General features: G+C 37.5%; 3 protein-coding genes and 1 non-coding gene across 4 annotated transcripts; 2 read left to right on the top strand and 2 right to left on the bottom strand.

The window, feature by feature from the left end:
• Window positions 1-8109: 8109 nt before the first annotated feature.
• On the bottom strand, window positions 8110-8754 carry LOC107482148 (uncharacterized). The gene has a single exon (XM_016102550.1). The coding sequence runs from the start codon at window positions 8752-8754 to the stop codon at window positions 8110-8112; it is 645 nt and encodes a 214-aa protein (XP_015958036.1).
• Window positions 8755-10086: 1332 nt separating this feature from the next.
• TRNAG-UCC (transfer RNA glycine (anticodon UCC)) lies at window positions 10087-10158 on the top strand. The gene has a single exon. It is a non-coding gene; the product is annotated as a tRNA-Gly (tRNA).
• Window positions 10159-10240: 82 nt separating this feature from the next.
• LOC107482218 (protein HIGH CHLOROPHYLL FLUORESCENCE PHENOTYPE 173, chloroplastic) lies at window positions 10241-14901 on the top strand. Its single transcript, XM_016102637.3, is given in 16 exon segments — window positions 10241-10404; window positions 10468-10686; window positions 10816-10977; window positions 11707-11757; window positions 12118-12252; window positions 12342-12365; window positions 12443-12554; window positions 12784-12909; window positions 13012-13061; window positions 13277-13435; window positions 13523-13618; window positions 13707-13833; window positions 13836-13912; window positions 14020-14133; window positions 14210-14290; window positions 14622-14901. Coding segments are annotated over 16 exon segments (1743 nt in total). The 5' UTR covers window positions 10241-10344; the 3' UTR covers window positions 14772-14901.
• Window positions 14902-15597: 696 nt separating this feature from the next.
• LOC107482219 (uncharacterized) lies at window positions 15598-16692 on the bottom strand. The gene is made up of 2 exons (XM_016102638.3): window positions 16025-16692; window positions 15598-15931 (listed from the first exon to the last, which is right to left on the bottom strand). The coding sequence occupies exons 1-2, from the start codon at window positions 16601-16603 to the stop codon at window positions 15914-15916; spliced, it is 597 nt and encodes a 198-aa protein (XP_015958124.1). The 5' UTR covers window positions 16604-16692; the 3' UTR covers window positions 15598-15913.
• Window positions 16693-23503: the final 6811 nt, after the last annotated feature.

The following is a 23503-nucleotide window of genomic DNA, read 5'->3' as shown; positions in this document are numbered from 1 at the left end:
AATTTAAGGTGTGAAGAAACTAATACATAATTGAATCGCATCATCGATATGTCAATAGCAGTAATTGCATAAATGCAGAGAAAAAAAACCCTAATGATATTTTCTTGTTTCTTTAATCCTTACAACGGAACAGAATGTGATTATACTATGTTATAATACGCCTATGAATGCAAATTTAGAGCCAATATGCTACATGTACACCAAAATCAGTCAAAAGTATAAAATATATGTTAAAATATAAATACATATTAAAAATAAATTAAATTATACATATATTTATACATAAATATAAATATATTAGTGTCTGATTTTGACGTACGAATGGTATTTTTGTTTCCAAAAACTGGAAAGAGAAGAGAGACATAAAAAATGAATAGGGAAAATTTTTTGTTTGCGTATTCAGATTGAGTAGGGACAAATCAGAGGCCCATTTATAAGTGTCAATCTTGTCCCAAATCAGCTCGTTATAATTCACGCATTTAGCCCAAGTTGGTTACTACAAAAATATGGGCCTTACATTGGAATGAATTCTAACCCCACTTCTAAGGTTAACCCAAGTCGGTTGGTTTCATTTACAATTGACGGCTTGACGCTACTTACAAGTTTATTTTATTTTATTTTTTAAATCCACAAGTTTAAATAAATAAATAATCAATACAAAAAAATATTTATTACTTATCTGTTCTCTTTTGTTGTTGGTTCGTCTGAACACTGAGTAGGCCGAGCTTAAGTGCTTCCGAGCAAGTCGTCAACCGAGAGGAAGAGCTTTACGTCGGCCAAGGTCAAACACCGCGGCGGGAATACCTGCAAAAGATACTCCGACGCTCAAGTTAGTAAGAATCTCAGAAGAGAGAGAGAGAGAGTAATTAAGTGACAGTGAATAAGTGAATATGAAAACTGGAAGTGGAACCTGCCTGTAGCCGAGGATATTGACTCGGTTTTATAGAAGTTGTTTTTACCGTTTTCATGTGGATAAGTCCTAGTTTGTAGGTTGGTTATGATATTCTGTTTTTATGTGATTCAGTTTGTTGAGCACGTTTCTTATTTTTCGAATGGGTGAGAGGGAGCTTGTCTGCTTACGTGCCGAGTATTCCGGGCGTCTGATGCGGAACCGAGCTTAGTTGCTCACGTGCCGAGCTTTGCGGTTGACCGAGGATAAGGGTGACGTATCATAGCCCCCAAGCTTGCCTTGGTTTGGACAGGACTAAGGCGAGCTTTTGGACCAAGAATGTCGTAATCCTCGGTCACCGAGCTGTCGTATATTTCCTTTGCAGCCCCCAAAGCTCGGTTTAGTCCCATGAAGAATGCAAGAGGTTTCTGTAGTAGTGGCTTTGTTTTGTGTGCCACTATGACATGATTGATGTGAAAACTGCCCGCTTTTCTAGGTACCCCTGTCCGTTGGATGTTGTAGTCATTTAATGCTACCTCTTTTTTAACATTTTGGATTAAATGTTTTGGTAACCGTTTGTCTTTTGGGGGGTTATCTCTAGTGCTGCATTTTCCTTTTCCTTTATTCTGCTGTGTTTTGAAAAAAGGCTGTTTTTCCTTCCTGTCTGAGAAAAAAAATGAGCAAGCAAGGTTAGTTCTGGCTCTTTTTTGTCTCCTGTCTTCATTTTCTTGCTTTTTTTTCTTGTTGTCTATGGAGAACTGTAATGCGGGCGATCCTTATGACTGGGTTGACGTTAGGGTGAGAGAGCGTATGTCTCAGTTTGATGATGAAGAATCCGTAAGGCTGTTGGGGTCGAGTATTTGGGTTAGGCAGGGTAGTAGCATTAGGATTGAATTGTTACCTTGTGGGAGGGGAGATCGGGTTTGTGATCATTTAGATGACTGGTCTTTCTTCTATATGTATAGTTGTTTATTTACTGAGTTGGGTGTGAAGCTTCCTTTTACGGAGTTTGAGTGTGGGGTTCTGTACTGGTTAAACTGTGCTCCAACCCAACTTCACCCTAATTCCTGGGGCTTTGTTCGGGCCTTCGAGATTTTGATGGAATTACTAGATCAGCCGCCGTCTCTTAGGTTATTTTTTTCCTTATTTCAGGCGAAAGGGGTTAATCGGGGTTTGTGGGTGAACCTTAGTAGTTATCCTTGCCGTGCCATATTTGGTTTGTATAAGTCTTCGTTTAAGGATTTCAAATCCATGTTTGTGAAAGTTAGAAGTTTTCCTGAGGAGTTCCCTTTTTATTTGACCGAGCATTTAGTCGAGAGATTTCCTTTGTTTTGGTGTCCCGAGCCATATCAAGCACTTGACGTAGATGATAGGCTCCCTGACGATGATATTGTGATGGATTTTCTCTTTAAGTCTTTGGGTCCAAAGGGTTTATTGTCGGTTGCCGAGATGTTGAAATGGGATACTGATAGGCAGGCCGTATATCAACATATAGGTAATTTGTTTTACTGTGCTTGTTTTCTTACTTTTTGTTTTGACATGCTCTTCCTGATTTGGTTGTTTATTGGTTTGTAGCCGAGAAAGCTCCTGCTATTACCACTGCGGGGCTGAAGTCTTTCTTTAGTCAACGCAAAAAAGGTGAGAAGGAGGTTTCTTCTAATGTGGGGAAAGGTCCTGCTGCTTTGATTCAGGGTGGTCAGAAGCATAAGAGGAAAAGGGGACATGTTTAGGGTAATCCTACCGAGGTCTTAGAGTGTAAAGGAGAGTCCTCCATAATATTGCAGATGGTTGAGTCTGCGTATGAATCGCAGAAAAGGCTCCATGGATATCCAGCCAACGAACATGCTAGATCTCTATGGGCCAAGCTGTATCCGTTTACTACCATGGCTGATGAACTCTGTTGTTTCCCGGATGATATGAGGATGATTGACGAAGTTGGTCGAGCTGGTGTCAGCCGATTTCTTCAGGTATAAATTACTGTGTGTGTTTGCAAGGCTTTCTTCATAGTGTTTTTTGTTTACTGACTTGCTTTTTCCTTAGGTTATTGGTGCTCAGATAGTTGCCATTGGTCGGTCCCAAGAGCTTGCCTTAGAGCGGGAGGAAAACGAGGCTACGCGTGTTGAAGAGCTATCTGGATTATCCAAAAGAAAGATGAAAAGATTGCTGAGCTGTCTTCCTCCATGGAGAAAAAATATTTGGAATTGGCTGATGAGAAAAAACTTCAAAAGGCTTTGTCTGAGAAGCTGAAGGTTATGGAGTCCGAGAACGATCAGCTCTCTGCTCGGATCAAAGAATTAGAAAGCGGGATTTACGAGGCTTTTGCTCAAGGCTTTGACCGTGCTGTTTCCCAGGTGAAGGTGCTATACCCGGAAGCTGATCCTTCAAAGTTTGATGTTCTAAAGGTGGTCATTAATGGCGAGCTTGTGGATGATGAGGCTGTTGCTGGGAGTGAAAGTGAAGGATCCAGCATAGGTGATAAGGCAGAATAGGCTTTTGTCAGTTTACTCTTTTTGCTTTGTACAAGGTGTAGTAGTTTTTAAACTTGTGTCTGTTTTGATTTTGGTAAACAACTCCGAGTATTAATCTCGGTAGCGGCATTTTGAGTTCCGAGTATGTATCTCGGCTTGATAATGACTTGAAATGAAATTTGGTATTTCGATAAGTTATAATGGTATGCTGTTATTGAAAAACAACTGTGCGCGTGTATTGAAGGTGGCGGGAGCCATCCTTTGTCTGATCAAATTGTCAATAAGGAGAGCTGAGGCTCTAATATAGGGCTTGTGTTTGAATGAGCTTTTAAGATTTCGCTCGAATAACTTGGTGATTGCTTATGTTTGTTCGTATTTGTCCGAGTATTATGCTCGGAATAACTTGGTGATTTCCGAGTATGAAGCTCGGATTAGTTTTGAATTTTCATGTATGGTAACGGCCGATGTAAAAATGTCTTGATACAAGGTACATCGGTGTGATGATTTGTGGCGTCCGGCCTCGTTAAAACCCTCTCCGAGTAAAACCCGTGTATTTTGGGAGAAAACCTTCGGAGGGGAAAAAGAGTACCATCATTCGCAAATTACAAACTACATCATGACTGATATTTCCTTAGGGAGGAGATGTTCCATGTTCCTGGAAGTTGATCTCCTTTAATGGTTTCTAGCTTGTAAGCCCCCTTTCCGAGATTTTGAAGAACTCGGAAGGGCCCTTCCCAGTTTGCCGCTAATTTGCCATGTGCCGGAGGTTTCCGAGCTTCTTCTGTGCGTCTGAGTACGAGGTCTCCATTGTTGAAAGACCTGTGAACTACTTTTCTGTTGTGTCTTCGTTCTAGATATTGTTTTCTGGCTCGTTGCTTTATGGCAGAAATGTCCCTTTCTTCTTCTACAATATCCAACTTGGTTGTCCGGGCTTGTAGATTATTCGATTGATCATATAGCTCGGTCCTTAATGTTGGGACGCTGACCTCCATTGGGATAAGTGCTTCTGCGCCATATACCAGTTTGAAAGGAGTCTCTCCTGTGGCAGATTGAATGCTGGTGTTGTAACTCCATAGGATTTCTGGAATGAGGTCGGCCCATTCCCCCTTAGCGTCGCCGAGCTTTTTCTTTAATCCCTGCAAGATAATTATGTTAGTTGATTCAACTTGTCCATTAGTTTGCGGGTGCTCTACTGAGCTGATATGATGTTTGATGTTAAAGTTTGTTAGAAAGGTAGCGAGCTTATGATCTGTAAACTGTCTCCCATTATCCGAGATTATCTCTCTTGGGATATCGAATCTGCATATAATATTTTTCCATAAAAAAGATCGCACTTTTTCTGCCGTTATGTGTGCCAGTGGTTGTGCTTCTATCCACTTAGAGAAATAATCTATTGATACCAAAAGGAACTTTACCTGGCCTGGCGCTTTCGGAAAAGGTCCGAGGATATCCAATCCCCACCTATCGAAAGGCCAGCTTACCTCTATGGTATGGAGCTCCTCGGCCGGGGTTTCTGAGAGGGTGGCGTGCTTTTGACAATTATCACATGCTTTGACTTTCGTGATGCAGTCCCGTTTTATCGTCGGCCAATAGTATCCTGTTCGCAGGATCTTTGTTGCTAATGCTCGGCCGCCGATATGGTTGCCACAGACTCCTTCATGCATTTCAGCCATAACTTCCTCGGCTTCCTTATTGCTGATGCACTTGAGTAGTGGTTGTGAATGTCCTCGCCTATATAGGGTGTTTCCGAGCACTGTCTAGAAGCTTGCTCTTCTTCGGAAGAGTGGTAAGTTCGGCTCATCATTTGGCATGGTGCCTGTGTTGATGTAATCGAGAAAAGGTGTTCGCCAATCTGGGACCTGCATAATGCTCAGAATTGTATCCTGCTCAAAACTCGGTTTGTCAAGCGTTAGCTGGGTCAGTGCCGATGTGTTTTTGGCTTGCCGAGTTGTGGCTAATTTAGATAACACATCGGCCCTGGTGTTTTGTTCTCGGTTTACATGAATAATATCAAATTCTTTAAATTTTGAAATTAGATCCTTTGTTATGAGCCAATATTTCTCTAACAAAGGATCTTTTACCTGGAATTCGCCCTTTATTTGATGTACCACTAACGAAGAGTCGCAGTAGGCTGTTATTCAAGGTATTTGTAGTTGTAGGACGAGCCTTAGTCCAGTGAGTAGGGCCTCATATTCTGCTTGATTGTTGCTTGCATTAAAGCGGAACTGTAGTGACTGCTCAGCCACCACTTTGTCTCCTTCCCTTAGTAGAATTCTTGCTCCACTGCCCTCTTTATTTGACGCTCCATCAACGTGCATGCTCCAACTGACCTTTGTAATTTGTGTATCGTTAGTCATTTCCGATATAAAGTTGGCTAGCACCTGTGACTTCAGTGTCTTCCTTGTTTCGTATTGAATATCGAACTCAGAGAGCTCGATCACCCATTTTATTAGTCTGCCGGCGAGCTCGGGTCTGGTTAGTATCTGCCTTAGCGGTTGGTCTGTTCGTACTATGATTGTGTGGCTCTGGAAGTAGTGCCACAGTCTTCTTGCCGTAGTGACTAGTGCCAGTGCCAATTGTTCTAACTTCGGGTACCTTGTTTCTGTTGGTTGTAGCACCCTACTGCTGAAGTATACTGGATTTTTCTTTCTTCCTGCTTCTATTACTAATACCGAGCTTATAGCATGGTTAGATACTAATAGGTATAAATACAGTGGCTTACCTGTCTCTGGTCTTTGGAGGATTGGCGGGGATGTCAGGTGCTGTTTAAGTTCGGTAAAAGAATTCTCACATTCGTCCGTCCAGGTGAACTTCTTGCCTTTGGAGAATGTCTGAAAGAAATGATAAGATCGGTTTGCCACTGCAGGTAGGAAACGTGATAGGGCAGATATTCGTCCTGCAAGTTGCTAGACCTCCTTCACCGTTTTTGGGCTTGTCATGTGCAGTACGGCTTTGCATTTTTCTGGGTTGGCCTCGATGCCTCGAGATGTTAACATGAATCCAAGGAATTTCCCTCCTTGTACTCCGAACGCACATTTGTCTGGATTGAGTCTCATGTTATATGCTCGGAGTTGTTTGAAGATTTCTACTAAGTTGTCACAGTGTGACCCTTGTATAGGTGTTTTTGCTACCATATCATATACATAGACCTTCATATTGCGGCCTATCTGCTGTTGGAATACTTTGTCCATTAGCCTTTGATATGTCGCACCTACATTCTTTAGGCCAAAGGGCATTACCTTGTAGCAAAAGTTCCCATGTTCCGTTATAAAAGCTGTTTTGCTTTGGTCTTCTGGGTGCATTAAAATCTAGTTATAGCTAGAGTATGCATCCATAAAACTCAAAGCTTTGAAACCAGAGGCGTGATCAACTAATTTATCAATGCAAGGTAATGGATATGCATCTTTAGGACAAGCTTTATTTAAGTTTGTAAAGTCGACGCACTTGCGCCATTTACCTGAGCTCTTCCTTACCATTACCACGTTGGACAACCATATGGTGAAACGAATTTCTCGGATGAAACCTGCGTTGAGGAGCTTTTTGGTTTCTTCTAGTGCTGCTTGTTTTTTCTCCTCTCCGAGGTTCCTTTTCTTCTGTGCTACTGGTCGGACTGTTCTGTCAATTGCCAGCTTGTGGCAGATGACTTCTGGGCTTATTCCGGGCATATCATCTGGTGTCCACGCAAAGAGATCGGCGTTCTTACGCAGTATCTGTATGAGTTTTGCTCGGTCTTCCCCTTCTAATGCTTCTCCGATGTATGTGCATTGATTGTCATCTGCCGTTAGTGTTATTCGTTGGAGGTTGTCCATTGGGCGAGGTCTTTCGCCGAGGTCTTCTCTTGGGTCGAGATCGGCTAGCACGGTGGTGTCAGCCGAGCTATGTATGGATTGGACCTGGGGTCGAGTTATCTCTCTCACCTGGTCTTGCTTTAGACAAGCATTATAGCACTGCCGAGCTTCCTGATGGTCGGCGTGAACTGTAGCTATCTTGTTTTCCTGCACTGGAAACTTAACACACAGATGTAATGTGGACACCACCGCTTTGAATATATTCAAGGCGGGTCTCCCGAGTATAATATTATAAGGGCTATAACAGTCTACTATTAGGTATTGAATATCGATGGACTTCGACATAGGGATTTCTCCCATTGTGGTCTTCAGCCATATATGTCCCATGATGGGAACTCTCTCTCTGGAGAACCCAATCAGCTCTCCCGAGGAGGGCTGTATTATTTTTTCTGATAATTTCATTTTTGTAAATGTAGAATAAAATAAAACATCAGCACTACTACTTGGATCCAGTAATGTTTTCCTTACCAACAGGTCTCCGACCTGGATAGTAATTACCACCGGGTCGTCGAGGTTAGGGCTTGCCGATCTGAAGTCTGCTTGGTTGAAGGATATGGTGACGCCTGGGTCTTTGTCCTTCTTTGGCTGTATGGTTCATTCGATTGCTAGCATCGTCCTGTAGCTTCGCTTCCTGGCCGAGCTTGTTTCTCCTCCGCCTGCGAATCCCCCCGATATGTGGCTAATGACTCCCCTTGGTGGATCGGGAATCATCCTCTCTTTTTTGTTATCATTGGCTGTTGCTTGCTTGTGCTCCATCTTGTCCGAGTTTCCTCCTTTGCCTCTTCGGTTCTCGATATATTTGTCCAAGAGCCCTTGGCGTGCCAGCCTTTCCAGGAGGTCCTTCGCGACTATGCAGTCGTCCGTGGTGTGACCGAACTTCCGATGGAAAGCACAATGCTTTGTCCTATCTGCAAACCTTTGATCCTGGTAAATTTCCTGCTCGAACTGGTGGCTTTATGATTTTGGCGTTGAGAATTTCTCTGATGATGTTTTCTCTTCTGGTATTGAATCTGGTGTACGTATTGTATTTTGATGCGAGTTTGGAAGTCTTCTTAATGTCTCTGCTACCTAGGGATCTGAAAGTTCTTTCTTCATCTCTCCGATGAGGTTGTTTGTCCGATTTCTGGGCTTCTCGGAGTTCTTCGATCTCCATTTGACCTGCCGCCCTTTCTCGGAATTCCTCTAGCGTCTTTGGCTTTGTTATGGCAATGGTCTCCCGGAATTTGCCGGGCCTGAGGCCGGCCTTGAGGGCGTGCAGGTGAATGGCCGGGTCTAAATCCTGGATTTCCATAGTTGCGTCAGCGAATCTGGTCACGTAGTCCTTCAGGCTCTCGTGCTGACCTTGCTTAATGGTGCCGAGGTAGTCCGATCCATGTACGTAGATTCTTGATGGAGCAAAGTAATCAATGAACGATCTGGCGAGATCTTCAAAGGAGGAAATTGAGCCTTCAGGAAGTTTAGAGAACCAGAGTAATGCAGCACCGTCGAGGTAGGTAGGGAATGCTCGGCAGAGAACGGGCTCATTCTTAGGGATGTTGAAAAACATCATCGATTGAAACTTCTTTACGTGGGCTCAGGGGTCGCCGAACCCCTTGTACGGCTCCAGTGCGGTGGGCAGAGTAAAGTTTTTTGGCATCTGGTAATTTGTGATCTCTTCGGAGAAGGGGTTGTCGAGGGTAAGCTTCTCCTTTGGCGGGACAATGTTTAAAGGGTCTACAGCACCTTGAGCCGAGCTTTTGGAGCTTTTTCCATTGTTCTGTGTAGACAGCTCAGCTATTCTTCGAACTTCCGCCTGAAGCTCGGCGATTCGAGGCAGGAGGTCATCCTGTGAGAGTTGTGGACTTTCCTTGTCAGCCATGTTCGAGGATCGGGAATCCTGCAAAATAGAGTAGAAGACTAAACGAAGGAAAAAGTGGGGTTAGATGTACTCCGGCCCCACGGTGGGCGCCAAGTGGTTCGTCTGAACACTGAGTAGGCCGAGCTTAAGTGCTTCCGAGCAAGTCGTCAACCGAGAGGAAGAGCTTTACGTCGGCCAAGGTCAAACACCGCGGCGGGAATACCTGCAAAAGATACTCCGACGCTCAAGTTAGTAAGAATCTCATAAGAGAGAGAGAGAGTGAATAAGTGAATATGAAAACTGGAAGTGGAACCTGCCTGTAACCGAGGATATTGACTCGATTTTATAGAAGTTGTTTTTACCGTTTTCATGTGGATAAGTCCTAGTTTGTAGGTTGGTTATGATATTCTGTTTTTATGTGATTCAGTTTGTTGAGCAGGTTTCTTATTTTTCGAATGGGTGAGAGGGAGCTTGTCTGCTTACGTGCCGAGTATTCCGGGCGTCTGATGTGGGACCGAGCTTAGTTGCTCACGTGCCGAGCTTTGCGGTTGACCGAAGATAAGGGTGACGTATCAGTTGTTAATTTAGTTTTTCCTACATTGCTTGGCATTCTTATTTTTATATAAATTTATTATTACTTTCTCATTTACTAATTATGTTTAATTTATAAAATATTGAAACTTATTCTACTACTTTTATCAATTAAAAATTGTTGAGAGTCTTGTCTTTAATTATTTATCTCATTATAAAAAATATTTTTAGAATCATAAGTTTTTTAAACAACAGTAGATTTTAGTCACCAAAAAACAACAGTACATTTTATTTATTTAAACTTTGGTCAGTAACCGTGGTTCTTTTTTATTTATTATTTGGTGATATAGGTTTTTGTGTGTTGTAAACTTATTTTTAGCGTGACTTTGCTAAGCAGCGTGAATTGTAAGCAGCGTCAATTATAGGTTGAATCAACAGACTTAGGCTTACCTTAGAATTCCGCAACTTAATGTTTTTGATTAATAATATTTATTAGCACAAATAGCACAACGAGCGTTTGTAGTCCAACGGTTAGGATAATTGCCTTCCAAGCAATAGACCCGGGTTCGACTCCCGGCAAACGCATTTCATTTTTCTGTTTTTTATTTTATGGTAGAGGCTAGAAGCTTAGAACTCTAGAAGGTGTAGAATATGTTGAAGAAATTGACACGTTTGTTGGATTTGTGGCTTATATTTCATCCTTGATCCTTGCATGCAAATATCGAAGCACTGTTGCCTACACTAAAACTGAACTATACACTTCTTTGGAAAATGGAATGGTGCTCCATCACTCTCTCCTCCCCTTCTTCCACTTCTCTTCTCAATTTCCAGGTACCAAGCATTTCCTTTTTCCCTTAGTTTTATTTGTTGCTCTTATCTAAATTCTTGCTGCAGGGCCCTGAATTGCGTACTGGAAAGCTTTGCAACAAGTCCTTACACCATTTTGGGGCATCATCTGCACTGCCCAATCACCTTCTTCGGATTCGGGAGCGAAGATTATCTTTCAGACCATATAGAGCAACGATATCAGCTGAAGCTGGAAGACAAGGTTGGGATTTTGGAAGATTTATAAAAACACTATACTTCTTTAATGGACCCCCATCTCCTGCTAAGGTGACATTTTATTCAATTTCAGACTAGTATAATCAGTGAATGATAGAGAGAAGAAGAATAATAGAACAAATTAGAAAGCTTGGTATGGATCAAACTAATGGGTGTTTTGTCATTTTCTGAATTGTGAAGTTCTTTGACTTTCTAGTTGAGAAACTGTCCGGTCCATCCCCAAGTGAATCAGTTAACTCAATGGGAACTTCTGATATTGTTCTGGTCGCTGGAGCTACTGGTGGTGTTGGTCGAAGAGTGGTTGACATATTGAGGAAGAAGGGAATTCCAGTTCGAATATTGGTAATGTTCTGGGCTTACCTTGCTTACAGGATTTTATTACAGATACCAAAAAAATGAAAGAAACATAAGTTTATAAATCTGATACATGTTAAATAAAGTAGTTGATACGTGTTTCAAATGTTTTTGAAAAAATAAGTTTATAAATCTGATACATGTTAAATAAAGTAGTTGATAAGTGTTTCAAATGTTCGTGAAATGAAGAGTTTAAATATTATTTAGAAGTTATTAGTTTATATTTTTAGAATGTTCAATTTAATTTGATGTATTCTAATTTTGTTTATTTAGTTACTAGATTAGGCTGTGTTTGTGGGTTTAGGATTTTCCTTGTTTTAACCTAATAAGAGGTTATAAATATCTCATAAACTATTGTAATCGTAGTATTCAGTAATTAAAGGTTTGAAACTATGATGTGGACAAGTGAAGTTGAGTGAGTCCTCTCTTGTTGCATTGGGGAATTGGGTAGAAGGTTGAGGAGTCCGTCCCTTCGATTCAATTCCCAAACTATGGCATGAACAAGTTAGTTGACGAGTCCCTCTCTTGTTGTGTCAAGAAATTGGATAGAAAGTAGAGTGATTCTCTTTATATTCAATTTAAATCTATCTCTTTTATTTCTATTTCAATTTTAATGTATCTTTCTTATTTAATTTCAATTCATGTCTTGTGTATCCTTTTTTTTTTTCTTATCAGTAGTGATTAGTAAATATTACTTTCTATATCAATATTTATCAGGTCAGAAACGAAGAGAAAGCACGAAGGATGTTAGGCTCAGATATTGACTTGGTGAGTTACTTTGATTGTATATGCTGCAGTGCGATGCAAATAGTCAAATAAATATGTCCAAATTTACAACAATTCGTGTTAGGGTCTTACTCTTCCAAGATTTCATAGTTGGGATATTTACCATTTTGTTGACAAACCGATGTTGTTGGACATATATAATGAATCCGGTAAAGATGGATGATTTATGTTGGTTTGGGAGGTTACCAAGTTTCAAGAATTGTGGGTGAAAGATAACAATGCACAATAATGTAGAATTTTTATGTTATGCATGTTTTGTTTTGAAAGGTCATATAGTATTCTACATGGAAAATCAATACTGTCATTACTCCTTAGTTTTTACTTATTCTGCTGCCATCTAAGGTTGTTGGAGACATTACAAAAGATAGCACTTTGAAACCTGAATACTTTAAAGGAGTGAAGAAAGTGATCAATGCTGCCTCTGTCATTGTTGGCCCTAAGGAAGGAGACACTCCGGACAGAGCAAAATATAGCCAAGTAAGTCCACAAGCAAAATAGTTACTCATTATTTGATGAATGCATCATAATTATCTCTTTTTAATAGAACTAAATTGTGTCTGTTGCAGGGAATTAAATTCTTTGAGCCAGAGGTAGATATTAGTAAAACTCTTGTGTACTAAATTTGGAAGTTCATTAGGTCTGCTAGCTCATTGGTTATTGAAAGCAGATAAAAGGTGATTCACCAGAAATGGTGGAGTACATTGGGATGAGAAATTTGATCAAGTCTGCGAAGAACAATCTTGGACTTCGAAGGGGAAAACTCTTATTCGGATTTGAAGGTAGATTCCTTATTGAACAATAATAAATATTGGTTCAATTTCATCATTTAGCTTGCAAGCTGATTGCTGCAGCCTCCAAAAAATGTAGAAGACTGTCTCTATTGCATGGATTCTCTTCAGCTTACCACATGCTCCAAGACATATAATGACTTTTAGTTTGTATTGAAAGAACAAGTATAGTTTTGGTTGGGTGCATGTCAATCAAATTTATTTTTTATTTGCCTCTCAGGTGATAATTATAGGCAGCTTTCTTGGGGTGCTTTGGATGATGTTGTAATGGGTGGAGTTAGTGAAAGTACTTTTCAAATTGACCCAACTGGTGGTGAAAGTGGTGGACCAACTGGTATTTTTAAAGGTATGTGTCAATTTTTGCATGTGACTGCACATTCTGTGTACTAGGATAACTTGTCTTCTGTGTATTAGTACTCAAAATAACACAATTGTGTGTCTAGTCCAGGTGTTGTTTCGACAGCAAACAATGGTGGCTTTACAAGTATCAGAACAAAGGTAAACTGCAATATATTTATATTCGCCTTTCAATCAAGCTTGCTATTGGCAGTGTTTGCTACTTGATTGACCTAAAACAGCATATGGGTATAATAGATGATGTTTTGTGGACTTTTTTTTGTAGTTACGATATATTTTTTATTTCACTTTAACTAATTAATATCTAGTCGAGTTCCTAATATGAAAGGGAGAGAGCTGATGTAATTGGTTTTCAGAATTTCTCAGAACCAGAAGATCTCTCTGCATATGATGGTTTGGAATTCCGTCTAAAAGGTGATGGTCGTAGATATAAACTCATTGTTCGCACAAGCCGTGATTGGGACACTGTTGGTTACACTGCAGGCTTTGACACTGTGAAAGGCGAATGGCAAACGGTAGTTAACGTTAATATCTGATGCAATAATTTCAGCCTATATTTTATCTAACAACTCTCAAGTGTTTTGTTGCTTTGTTTTCTATAGATTCAATTGCCATTTTCTACCCTGAGGCCTGTATTCCGAGCAAGGACTGTGTCTGATGCCCCACCATTTGATCCAACCAATGTTATATCACTACAGGCATGGCTCTGCTGTTAGTATTTCTTTACATCTTTTGGCTTAGCAGTGTCCTGCCTGGCTGATAACCATGAAGCTAAATTCTCTGCAGCTAATGTTCAGCAAGTTTGAATATGATGGTAAATTAAATGGAACTTTTGTAGAAGGTTCATTTGAGCTCCCGGTATCCAGCATTCGCGCATATATAAAAGAACCAATAAAGCCAAGGTACAGCCTTATGTTTGTGATCTAAGTAAACAGCCTCCTGCTGTTCGATTAAACAAGGAATTGGGTAACATCCTCACTTTTAAACTAAAGGTACCAAATTCAGTGGTGGCTCCTTATCTGCCATATATATGTTACTAAATCTACCATGTCGACATGCATGAATGTCCTTGGCTAAAAGTGGTTAATTGCAATAACAGGGAGAGGATTTAATTCGAGAAAGTGGCATTCCCTATGCAATTGTTAGGCCTTGTGCATTAACTGAGGAGCCTGCTGGAGCAGATCTTATCTTTGATCAAGGAGATAATATTACGGTATTGCGAAAACAATCTTATTGTATTTCTGTGTATCTCCCATATACTTTGGCTAATCTAATGCCAAAAATGATAGGGAAAAATATCAAGGGAAGAAGTTGCTCTTATTTGTATAGCTGCACTTGAAAGCTCTTATGCTCTTGACAAAACATTTGAGGTCAGTCTTTCCATTCATTCCCTCATTTTTCATCATGTATAAATAAAATATTGTTTGAAATGTGAATTTCTTGAATGAGGAATCTCCTCTCTAGAGAGGCAGCATCATCCACTACAGACCTTATGCTGAATAGTTAATATTAGACTTTTTATTAAGGTATTGATGAAATATCAAAATTTCACTTTATTGCGTTTTTCATATGGCCAAAATGCATGCAACTCTTTAAGATTAAGATAAACTACTTTTCTCTTATGTAGAACAGTGATTTGATTGTGAACTATCTCGACCTCTCTAGTCTGCAACCAACATGATCTTTACATATTTGTTGCAGGTGAAAAGTGTTGTTCCATTTAGCGAGCCATTTACCGTGGATCCAGCCAACCCACCTCCAGAAAAGGACTATGAAAAATATTTTAAAGATTTGAAAGAAGGCATCACTGGGAAGGAAGCCCTCCAACAAGAAAATCCTGTTCCTGTTTAATCACTTTAATGTGCCTGCAAACACTTGCAGCTTTGTATATTTTTTAAGTCAGTCTTTTTGTAGTTGCACCTAATAGTCTTCTTAATCAAAGAAATAAAATGTAGTTGAACAAAGCTGCTCTTCACATCAATTTTGGTACCTTTTGAGAATGTAGGTGGTAGTGAATTATTTACTTCAGTACTATTTTGTTCCTCTAATCCTTTCGCTATGCTCCTCTATTTTGAATAAAATAATTTAAAAATATAAATAAATAAGAGAAAGTTATCATTAGCAAATCTCACTTTTTACATTTTTCTTAGTTCCCAATTAATGTCCTTACTTGTCTGTCTATTAAACATTGTACCTGGAAGGTTGGTAACTACTAACTAATGCTCCACTGAAGATTCCACGTTGTTTCATCAGAAAATAATCATGTTTGGCTGTTCCAGATCGAATAATACGTGGTATTGTGAAGTTTCGAGGCATTACTATGTGGGGTCTCAGATCTGTGCTCAAGTTTTGATTCTGAATTTTTGAGAAGACCATGAATGAATAATATATGAATTGGTTTTAGACATCTTAGAACCTTTTTCAACGATGAATAAAAGGGACTTTTAACAATTATGCAATAAAAAATATCGATTTTGAGGAAATTTAACAATTTAACAGTCTCTGAGAGTGCTTTGTATTTTGAAATACGAGATTGGACAGAGTGGCATGGGGCCATTGTGTCAGCACAATAAAGATAACGTTTGGATGTTCTTCTATTACTATATATCTTTTCTTTCTTTCACAGGTATTACCATATCTATATCAAAACATGTGGCTGCTACCATCTTAATCATCATTAATGAAACCCATATACTTTAGAACATGGTAGTGTGGCAAATTAGTATCCCTACAAATTAATATGGGTACCAGATATACTGTTCCTATATATGCGCTTGTAGAAAATTAACATATAACAAATTGATAGGTACCATACCATAGGAATCTCCTCTAAAAAAAAACTAGTAAGAAATTGATATTCTATATATGCTGCTAACATATACATCAATTTTCTAACATATACATCAATTTTGACATATTTGTATATTTCTGGTTACAAGTGAAGTAGTAGAGCTTGGAAACCTTCCTGCTTTCTCTTCATTGATCACTTTGAGTTAGGAACAACATAACACCTGCAAAAAGAATAAGAACCTTTCACTTTCTGAGTACAAATTCAGAAAGAAGAGACAAAGATGGTAGTTGCTAGATATCTAATATCATCTTACAGTGAAACAATAAAGTCTGGGTTTTCTGCTATGCCTTGTTGCATCTTTTCTTCTGAGTCTTTCAAGCATTTGTTCATCTGTTAAGATCCTCCCTGGGGAACTGAGGAACACTGAGGGGCGAATCGGAGGAGACCACAAGCCGCTTTTCTCGTAATCAAAGTCGAACTGTGATCCATCGTAGAACTTCTCAAGCAACCTATCTGAAACAGACTTTGGAACAAGCTGAACATGAACCTTTCTTGGAGAGGCCTCATGTGAAACACTGGTTTTAGCAACCATTTCTGAATGGCAAAAGAAGAAGTGAAGAGTGATAGATAATATGCCAAAGTGGTAGTGCATGTGAGATATAGAGGTTGAAAAAGGAGACAAATTTTGAAGAGGGACTAATGATTCAGAAGGTGGGAACAGTGACAAGGACTTGTATGGCTGTATGCAATCAGTAATGTGAGATGTTTTCAGATCCCTTTGGTGTATGTTTGAATGGCATTGGCATGTGTTCAGATGCTGTAATGTGTGAGTTGTGAGCCCTTTGCAATTAAGAAGACTTTGTTTGGTGGAAATGGAGGAACATAACTCCATTATTTCATGGCCCTACTTCATGAATTATCCTCAAGTTTTTCCATTTTTGTTGTTTCTCAGCACTGAACCATATGTGTGGCTAATCATTTCTGGTACCCACCTATATATCTTCGCCATATTGTGAAGGGATACCTTTCAAACAGGAATCTTGTGGAGATACTCCCTCAATTTTTTTTAGTATTAGTTGTTAATGCGATAAACAAAATAAATGAATCCTGTATTATCACATTATTAAAAATAATAATTAATTTTTAAGCATATTGCTTAAAATGTTATCTAAATGTATAAATTTGATCATTTTTGTTTGTTGTCTTAGCATCAATATATATATAAAGGTGAAAACTCAGGAGAAGTCATTTTCACGTGAAGTTGATATCTGAGAGTCATTAGATGAAAATTTAATTAGTCAAATCATGTAAAGGCTCTCAAGTATCAACTTCACGTGAAGTCGACTGCATTTGAATTTCCACCGTATATGAAACTTGTACCGTGGAATTCTTCGGTAGTAATTAAATAGAATTGGACATGGGGGCAGAGCAGGGTTAGCCAGTGGTCCAGCAAGACCAACTTGTCAACCATTTGATTATTCTGTGCATTTTTTTCAGATGTAAAATGGTTGGCATGTACGGAGAAATTAGGTTGCATATTTAAAAATTGTTTTTGCATGCATATATGTGTGTATGTTGGGTGGCTAACTCCGGCCTTTATTCATTGTGTCTAGTTAGAATGTCAGAATGTGATGTTAGGAGGTACAATGATGAAGTGAACATATGAGATACGTGCATCCCAAAAACCCTCGAGGGAATAAATCTTGCCATCATTTCATTACCACTAAACAATAACACGATCCAGTGCCAACAATGATGGCTAAGTATCAATGATTCCTCTGGGAATATTTCTGTTTTTAGCAAGATGGGTTTGTGAGTTCCCTCCGTTTCTCCCCAAAAATTTCAATTGAAATTGTGGTAGGCCCTGAAACAACGAGAGAAATATCTGCCGAGGTTGCAAATTGTAAAGCTTCGCAGTGTTCACAGTTGGATGAACGAATCCATAGCCTTTGTTTTTGGTAAAATGAATGGGCCAGAGCCCAAAAGATAAAAACAGAGGATGGGGGAAGAACAAGAATATTGGAGAATTGGGCTGCCCTAAAAGCCTTCTTTTTGTTACTTCTGAACTTGCTACTGGGCTCACTGGGCTCTACCTAATTTTACTTATTCATGCTATAGTTTAGCTCATATAATAGGCCCGTTAAAACTGATTTTTAACAAAAACATAAAAGAAACAGATAAATCAAACATGTTATCCTGACCCCAAAAAAAAAAAAGCCATGTTATAAATTAATTATGAATGTAGATGTCCTACCACTGATAACAGAATATTATTCATAATAGATATTTTTATTAATAATAAGTGAATTAGGTCATATTTAATCTAATTTATTATTTCGAAAAAATATCTATTATAACCGACGTTCTATTATGAGTGATAAGACATCCACACTCGTTATTGTTTTATAACACAACATATATTTTGGATTGATTTTTATATATTTTTATAGAAAAATATTTTATTTATAAAAATAACCAAACAATACTTACAAGTAGAAAAAGAAAAATTAGATCTAATTCTAAATAAGAAGATAGATATTTTCTATATTAAACTATGTGCTAACAATGAATGCAAATTTCAGTTATAAAAAAGCTCAACAAAAATAAATTTAAACCTCTTTAATTTTTACATCTACACATAATGTACTGAAATATAATGTACTAAAATATTATGAGATATCATTTTTTTAATTAAATATAAATATTTTTTTTATTTGAACATATTTTTATATAAGAAAAGTTTTTTTTATTGAATATTTCTCATAAATCTAAAGACATCTCCATTATCATCACCACCATCAATAATAACAATAATAAAGTTTTATTTCACTAAATAGAGTAGACTACATAATTAAATAATGTCATTGAACCCTATTATATATGATGTCTATAATGAAATTATTTACACTTAAATCTACTTTAACCACTTCGTATATGATCTTTTTTTGAGGAGAATTTTTCTTTAACTTTCACCACCTGTTTATCTTCTATATGATCTACTCTCTTAAGTGGATGGACTATTTATCTTTTTTTCACATGTTCAAATCATCTTAGATGAGATTCTGTTATCTTTTTTAACAAATAAATGCTGTTCAAACCTTCTCTTTTATATCTTTATTTCTTATTTTGTTCATACATGTTTGACTGTTTATTCATCTTAGAATCTTTATCTCTAACATACTTAACTTATATTTATGTTCACTTTTTGTTGTCTAACACTCTATTTTATATAATGTAATTGTATAATAACTAAAAAGGTTAGTACTATGTTGAACTAAAATCTAAGCAAAAACTACCACAAAAAAATATACTATAAGAAGGTCATTAAAATCTGAAATTTATAAAAAAATAAAAAATTTAACTACAAACAGAAAAATTAATTAAGGAGAAGTAAAAAGAAAGAGAATCGGATGAGAAGTGAGAAGAAATGGATGGAGAAGAAAAAAAGGAGGAAAGGCAACAAAAAATAGAAGGAAGAAGATAGAAAGAAGAAAATAAAGGGGTAGGTGATGGAGAAAAAAAGAGGAGTGCCTAAAATTAAGGGAAGGAAAGATACGGTGATGATAGCGTTTTAAAATATTTACTTTTCTCAGAGAGAGAGAGAGAGATTATAATATTTTCAATTAATTTTTAGACTTTGATCTTGCAACTTTTCAAATTTTGTTACGACCAAATGATTGATTTTGATTGTTTTTGAAAAGAAAAATAAATTGTGCATGGAAGCTACATAGACTAATGATTAATATTTTTGGTCTTTTACCAAAATAAATAAAAAAATGAACTCATAAATCGATTTTCTTGATCCAACATTATTTATATTTGTTCTGTTTTATTATGAGTAAATCACAAAGAGTCCAAATTGTTTACCTATATATACAAATTTTGCATTGGATATGGCAACTTAATATTTTTAAAACCATTCATAAATTACACCAATACCAAGCAATTAGGGTTGACATTAATCGAATAGGATATTATATTCACAATTTTTTTAGGTATTGGATATCGGGTATTTCTATATATGAAAAATGTTTAAAAAAGCTCTTATTTTTACAAAAAATGTCAATAAAACTCATTTTTTTACCTTTTTAAATCTAGTTAGTTATATTTAACTGGTGAATTTGTAGTCTTATTTTTTATATTTGTATTAATTTTAATATTTTATTTCCTTGTCTTGTCTTGGTACAACAAGTTGTGTTTTTTAATGTTGTTGATGGATGAACATTTGCAGAGACTGTTGGGGATCTTGCAATAGCAGCTGCAATATGTAGCAGGTTCATTTTCTACAATGTTTTAAAATGATGTTAAACTCATTGGACTAACAATTCTTATGAAAAATGAGGTTTAAAGATGCTCTTATGAACCATATCGTGCTTCTTGTTGGATAAATAATTCTTACAACTCATGTTGAATAAGTGAATTGGACTATTTTAGCTGTTCTTTCTTTCCCACTCACTAATCATTATTCATCTCCAACTCTTTTTTTCTTTTTTTTCCTCTCCAGTTTCATGGAATTCCTTATCGTAAAAGGTGTTGCATTCATAGGTAAAGTTGGCCTCGGTGGAAAGTTACGCATGGTGAGCAAGTTCTTTTCATTAAAATTTTGCCACTTAAATATTTGAAAGCCTAATTTAGAGTGCTGGCCATTCTATTGAAGAGTTTAATGATATACTAATGTTGCATCTTATTTTCAGTTATTAAAGCTTTCTTTTTAGTATTTTCTCACCAGTTCTTATTGGATCTCCTATATAGTTTTCTGTTGGCATCTTCTAAAAATGATACAAAAATGATATTATTTGCCCATGTTTTGGATTTGGTCATTTGATCAGTATGCTTTTGACAAACAATACATGATCTATAGCTAAATAATTTTTACTACTTCATCCCTAAACTATTCACTAGAGCTTGATTGAATTTAACTAGAATCATGCATCCTATAGTAAAATTGAGGACATCATATCTATTTATTCCATCAGATCTTTAGCTTTCATAATTTTTATTTTCTTTAAAGATGTTTGAAACAATACCTTTTTTTGAAGCTTCTAAAAACTGCAGATTGCTTTTATATATTAAGTCAAATTTTAACAAATTGGTTGTCTAGTTTATTTATTTATATATCAGGTTAGCTTGGTAATTTATCGGTCTAATTATTTGATGATGCAGGTCCAAAGAATAGAGAAAATGGTAAACACGGTGACAAAGCTAGGCTACAGAACTTATGTTGTACCAAAGCAAGCTGAAAAGGTTTTAGAAATGGAAGGTCTAGGAAATATGACAATTATAGGTTGCAACAATCTGAAAGAGGTTTTCGATGCTATATTCATCACAGAATGAAAGGTTGCTAGTGTTGTTAATAATTTATAATTTTTTATCCATTAATATCACTTGGTGTTATAGCAACATAGCCATCATACTTTGCCCTTTGTTCAACATGCTTAATCACATTCTTTTGTGAATGTGTTTAAATTATAACTATTATGTAGATAAGTACTTAAGTGGTTAAAAAAAGAAGTAATGAGCAAAATAACCATGAATCAATTTTTTTAAGCTCGTGTATGAAATTGCAGTGGTTCAAAATCGTCACATTTTTTTTAAAACTCACATAATTTTGCGGCGGTTTCAAAACCGTTGCAGATTTTTTTAAATCCACTGACTAAAATAGTGCAAAATCAATTATCTTATTTTACTGTGGTTGTGCCAGTGGTTCGTTAGAACTGTTGCAAAATCAAATCTCCACTCTCTAAACCACAATGTTCTTGGAACCGCCGGTATATCGTTTTACGGCAGTTTAAAACCGCCGAAAATCCATAAAAAAATGCCGTTATTCGTTGTGTCTCTTGTAGTGGATGGAGAAGATGAAGACGTGGTCTGACTTTGAGGAGACGACGAAAAAATCCACTGGTGGAGAACACGGTGATACAACGATGGAAGAGAGGCCAAGAGGAAGTAGCATGGTCTGAGGAGATGATGGAAGAGACACGATGATGAACAATACGCCGGTGACGAATGTAAACGATGGTGTCACGGTTATGGATGAGGTCAGAAGAGCGCTTGAGAGAAGAAGGGAAGGTCGAGGGGTAGGGGAGTATGGGGTTGAGTGTGTGTGTGAGAGATGAGAGTAGCGTCGTTTGAGTCTAGGGATTACTTGGTTGGAACTTGCATTTTGCAACTTTAGTATTTATATTATTCAATTATTTATTTATTAAATGTGCGGATCCGCGGATTTGTGAATTGGATACACGGATATAAATGTAATAGTTGGTATCCGATTCTATCAGAATGCGGATCGAATAATATTCGCAAAATACGAATCAGATGCGGATAAATACCACAAATTTGTGAATATTATCCAATCCATGTGTAGCCCTACAAGCAATTTAAATATTAGGAAAAAGGACAGATAGGTCCTAGACCTTTTAAATTTTTGACAAATACATCCCTGATAAAATCTAAATACAAAAAAATCTTTGACTTTAACAAATGGAGGACAATTTAATCCTTTCATCCATTTGCCTCTCATACACCAAATGGAATTGACTAACGTGGTTGAAACGGTGTCCAAGTGTCCGTTACGGTACCACGCTGGAAGGGGGGATAAAATTTGAAAGACAAATAGGTTCCTAAGAGACAATCCTTCACCATCTACACACACACCCAACATCAACCACATACATGCATACATACATACATACAACATGAACAACGAGAGAAGAGAAATAAGAAGGTAGCATTACCATGACAACAATATGATCGGAAACAAGTTGACCTTTCTCCATATACTGTTTAGCAAGCTTTCCATTATCACTGCCAGTGGCGATCTCATCCCTAAGCAAATCGCCCAGCAGCAATGTGCACTAAACTGTACTTCACAAATTACATACGAGTACTGAGTAAGTGAAGCATTGAAGGAAGAAAGGGATTAATAATAATCATAATAATAATGATAAAGAGGGAGAGGGAGCAAACCAACCTTGTGTTTAATAAGCTCGCATTGAATGCCTTTTCCGGAAGCAGGAGCACCCGAAATCATAACCTGAAGTCTGAAGAGGCTCGTAATCACGTTAAGGTTGTGCATCGATTCCAAGCGTGGCCGCAATCTGAAAATCAAAGTTAACTACAGGATCAGCTGATGGAAAAGAAGATAGAAATTGAAATGGTGAGAATAGAATGATATCACGAAACTTGAATAGGAATTGAGGAAGTGAAAGGGGAAGAGGAAGAGGCAAAGACGACAGCGCCGCAATGGAAAGTGAGGGCACAAGAAGAAGAATAACGACGAAGAGTTGAATTAGAAGAAGGCCAGTAACTGAGAAGTGAAGTAAGTGTTTTGGAATTAGTGAAGCTGACGGTGATGGATGGAGTAGCCAGGAACGCCACCATGTTGACGCTCATGGCTTCGATTCCAATTATCCCTATTTGCAAAACGACATCGTTTTATCAGCAGGGACCTATTTGTCTTTCGAATTTTATCCCTTTTTTAGCATAGCACCGTAATAGATACCTAGACACAATTTTAATCATGTCAGTCAGTTTCATTTGGTGTATATGAAAGATAAATAGACGGAAGAATTAAATTGTCTTCTGTTTGTTAAAGTAAAAAATTTTTTCGTATTTAAATTTTGTTAGAAATGTATTTATTAAAAATTTAAAAGATTAAAGATCTATTTGTCTTTTTCCCTAAATATTAAACCAATTCGACAACTACTACGATTATATAAACAGGTATTAAAACTTCATTCATAAATCACAAGTCGTAGAGTTCTATAATTTGTTGCAATTTATGGTTTATAAA

The sequence above is a fragment of the Arachis duranensis genome, chromosome 3 (genome assembly GCF_000817695.3).
Source record: "Arachis duranensis cultivar V14167 chromosome 3, aradu.V14167.gnm2.J7QH, whole genome shotgun sequence".
Classification (NCBI taxonomy): Eukaryota; Viridiplantae; Streptophyta; class Magnoliopsida; order Fabales; family Fabaceae; genus Arachis; species Arachis duranensis.
The sequence above is the reverse complement of the archived record's forward strand: the minus strand, read 5'-3'. Positions and strand labels throughout refer to the sequence as shown.

Coding starts and splice junctions, on each gene's coding strand:
- LOC107482148 (XM_016102550.1), bottom strand. CDS start 8,754: ATGATGTTTTTCAACATCCCTAAGAATGAGCCCGTTCTCTGCCGAGCA.
- LOC107482219 (XM_016102638.3), bottom strand. CDS start 16,603: ATGGAGTTATGTTCCTCCATTTCCACCAAACAAAGTCTTCTTAATTGC.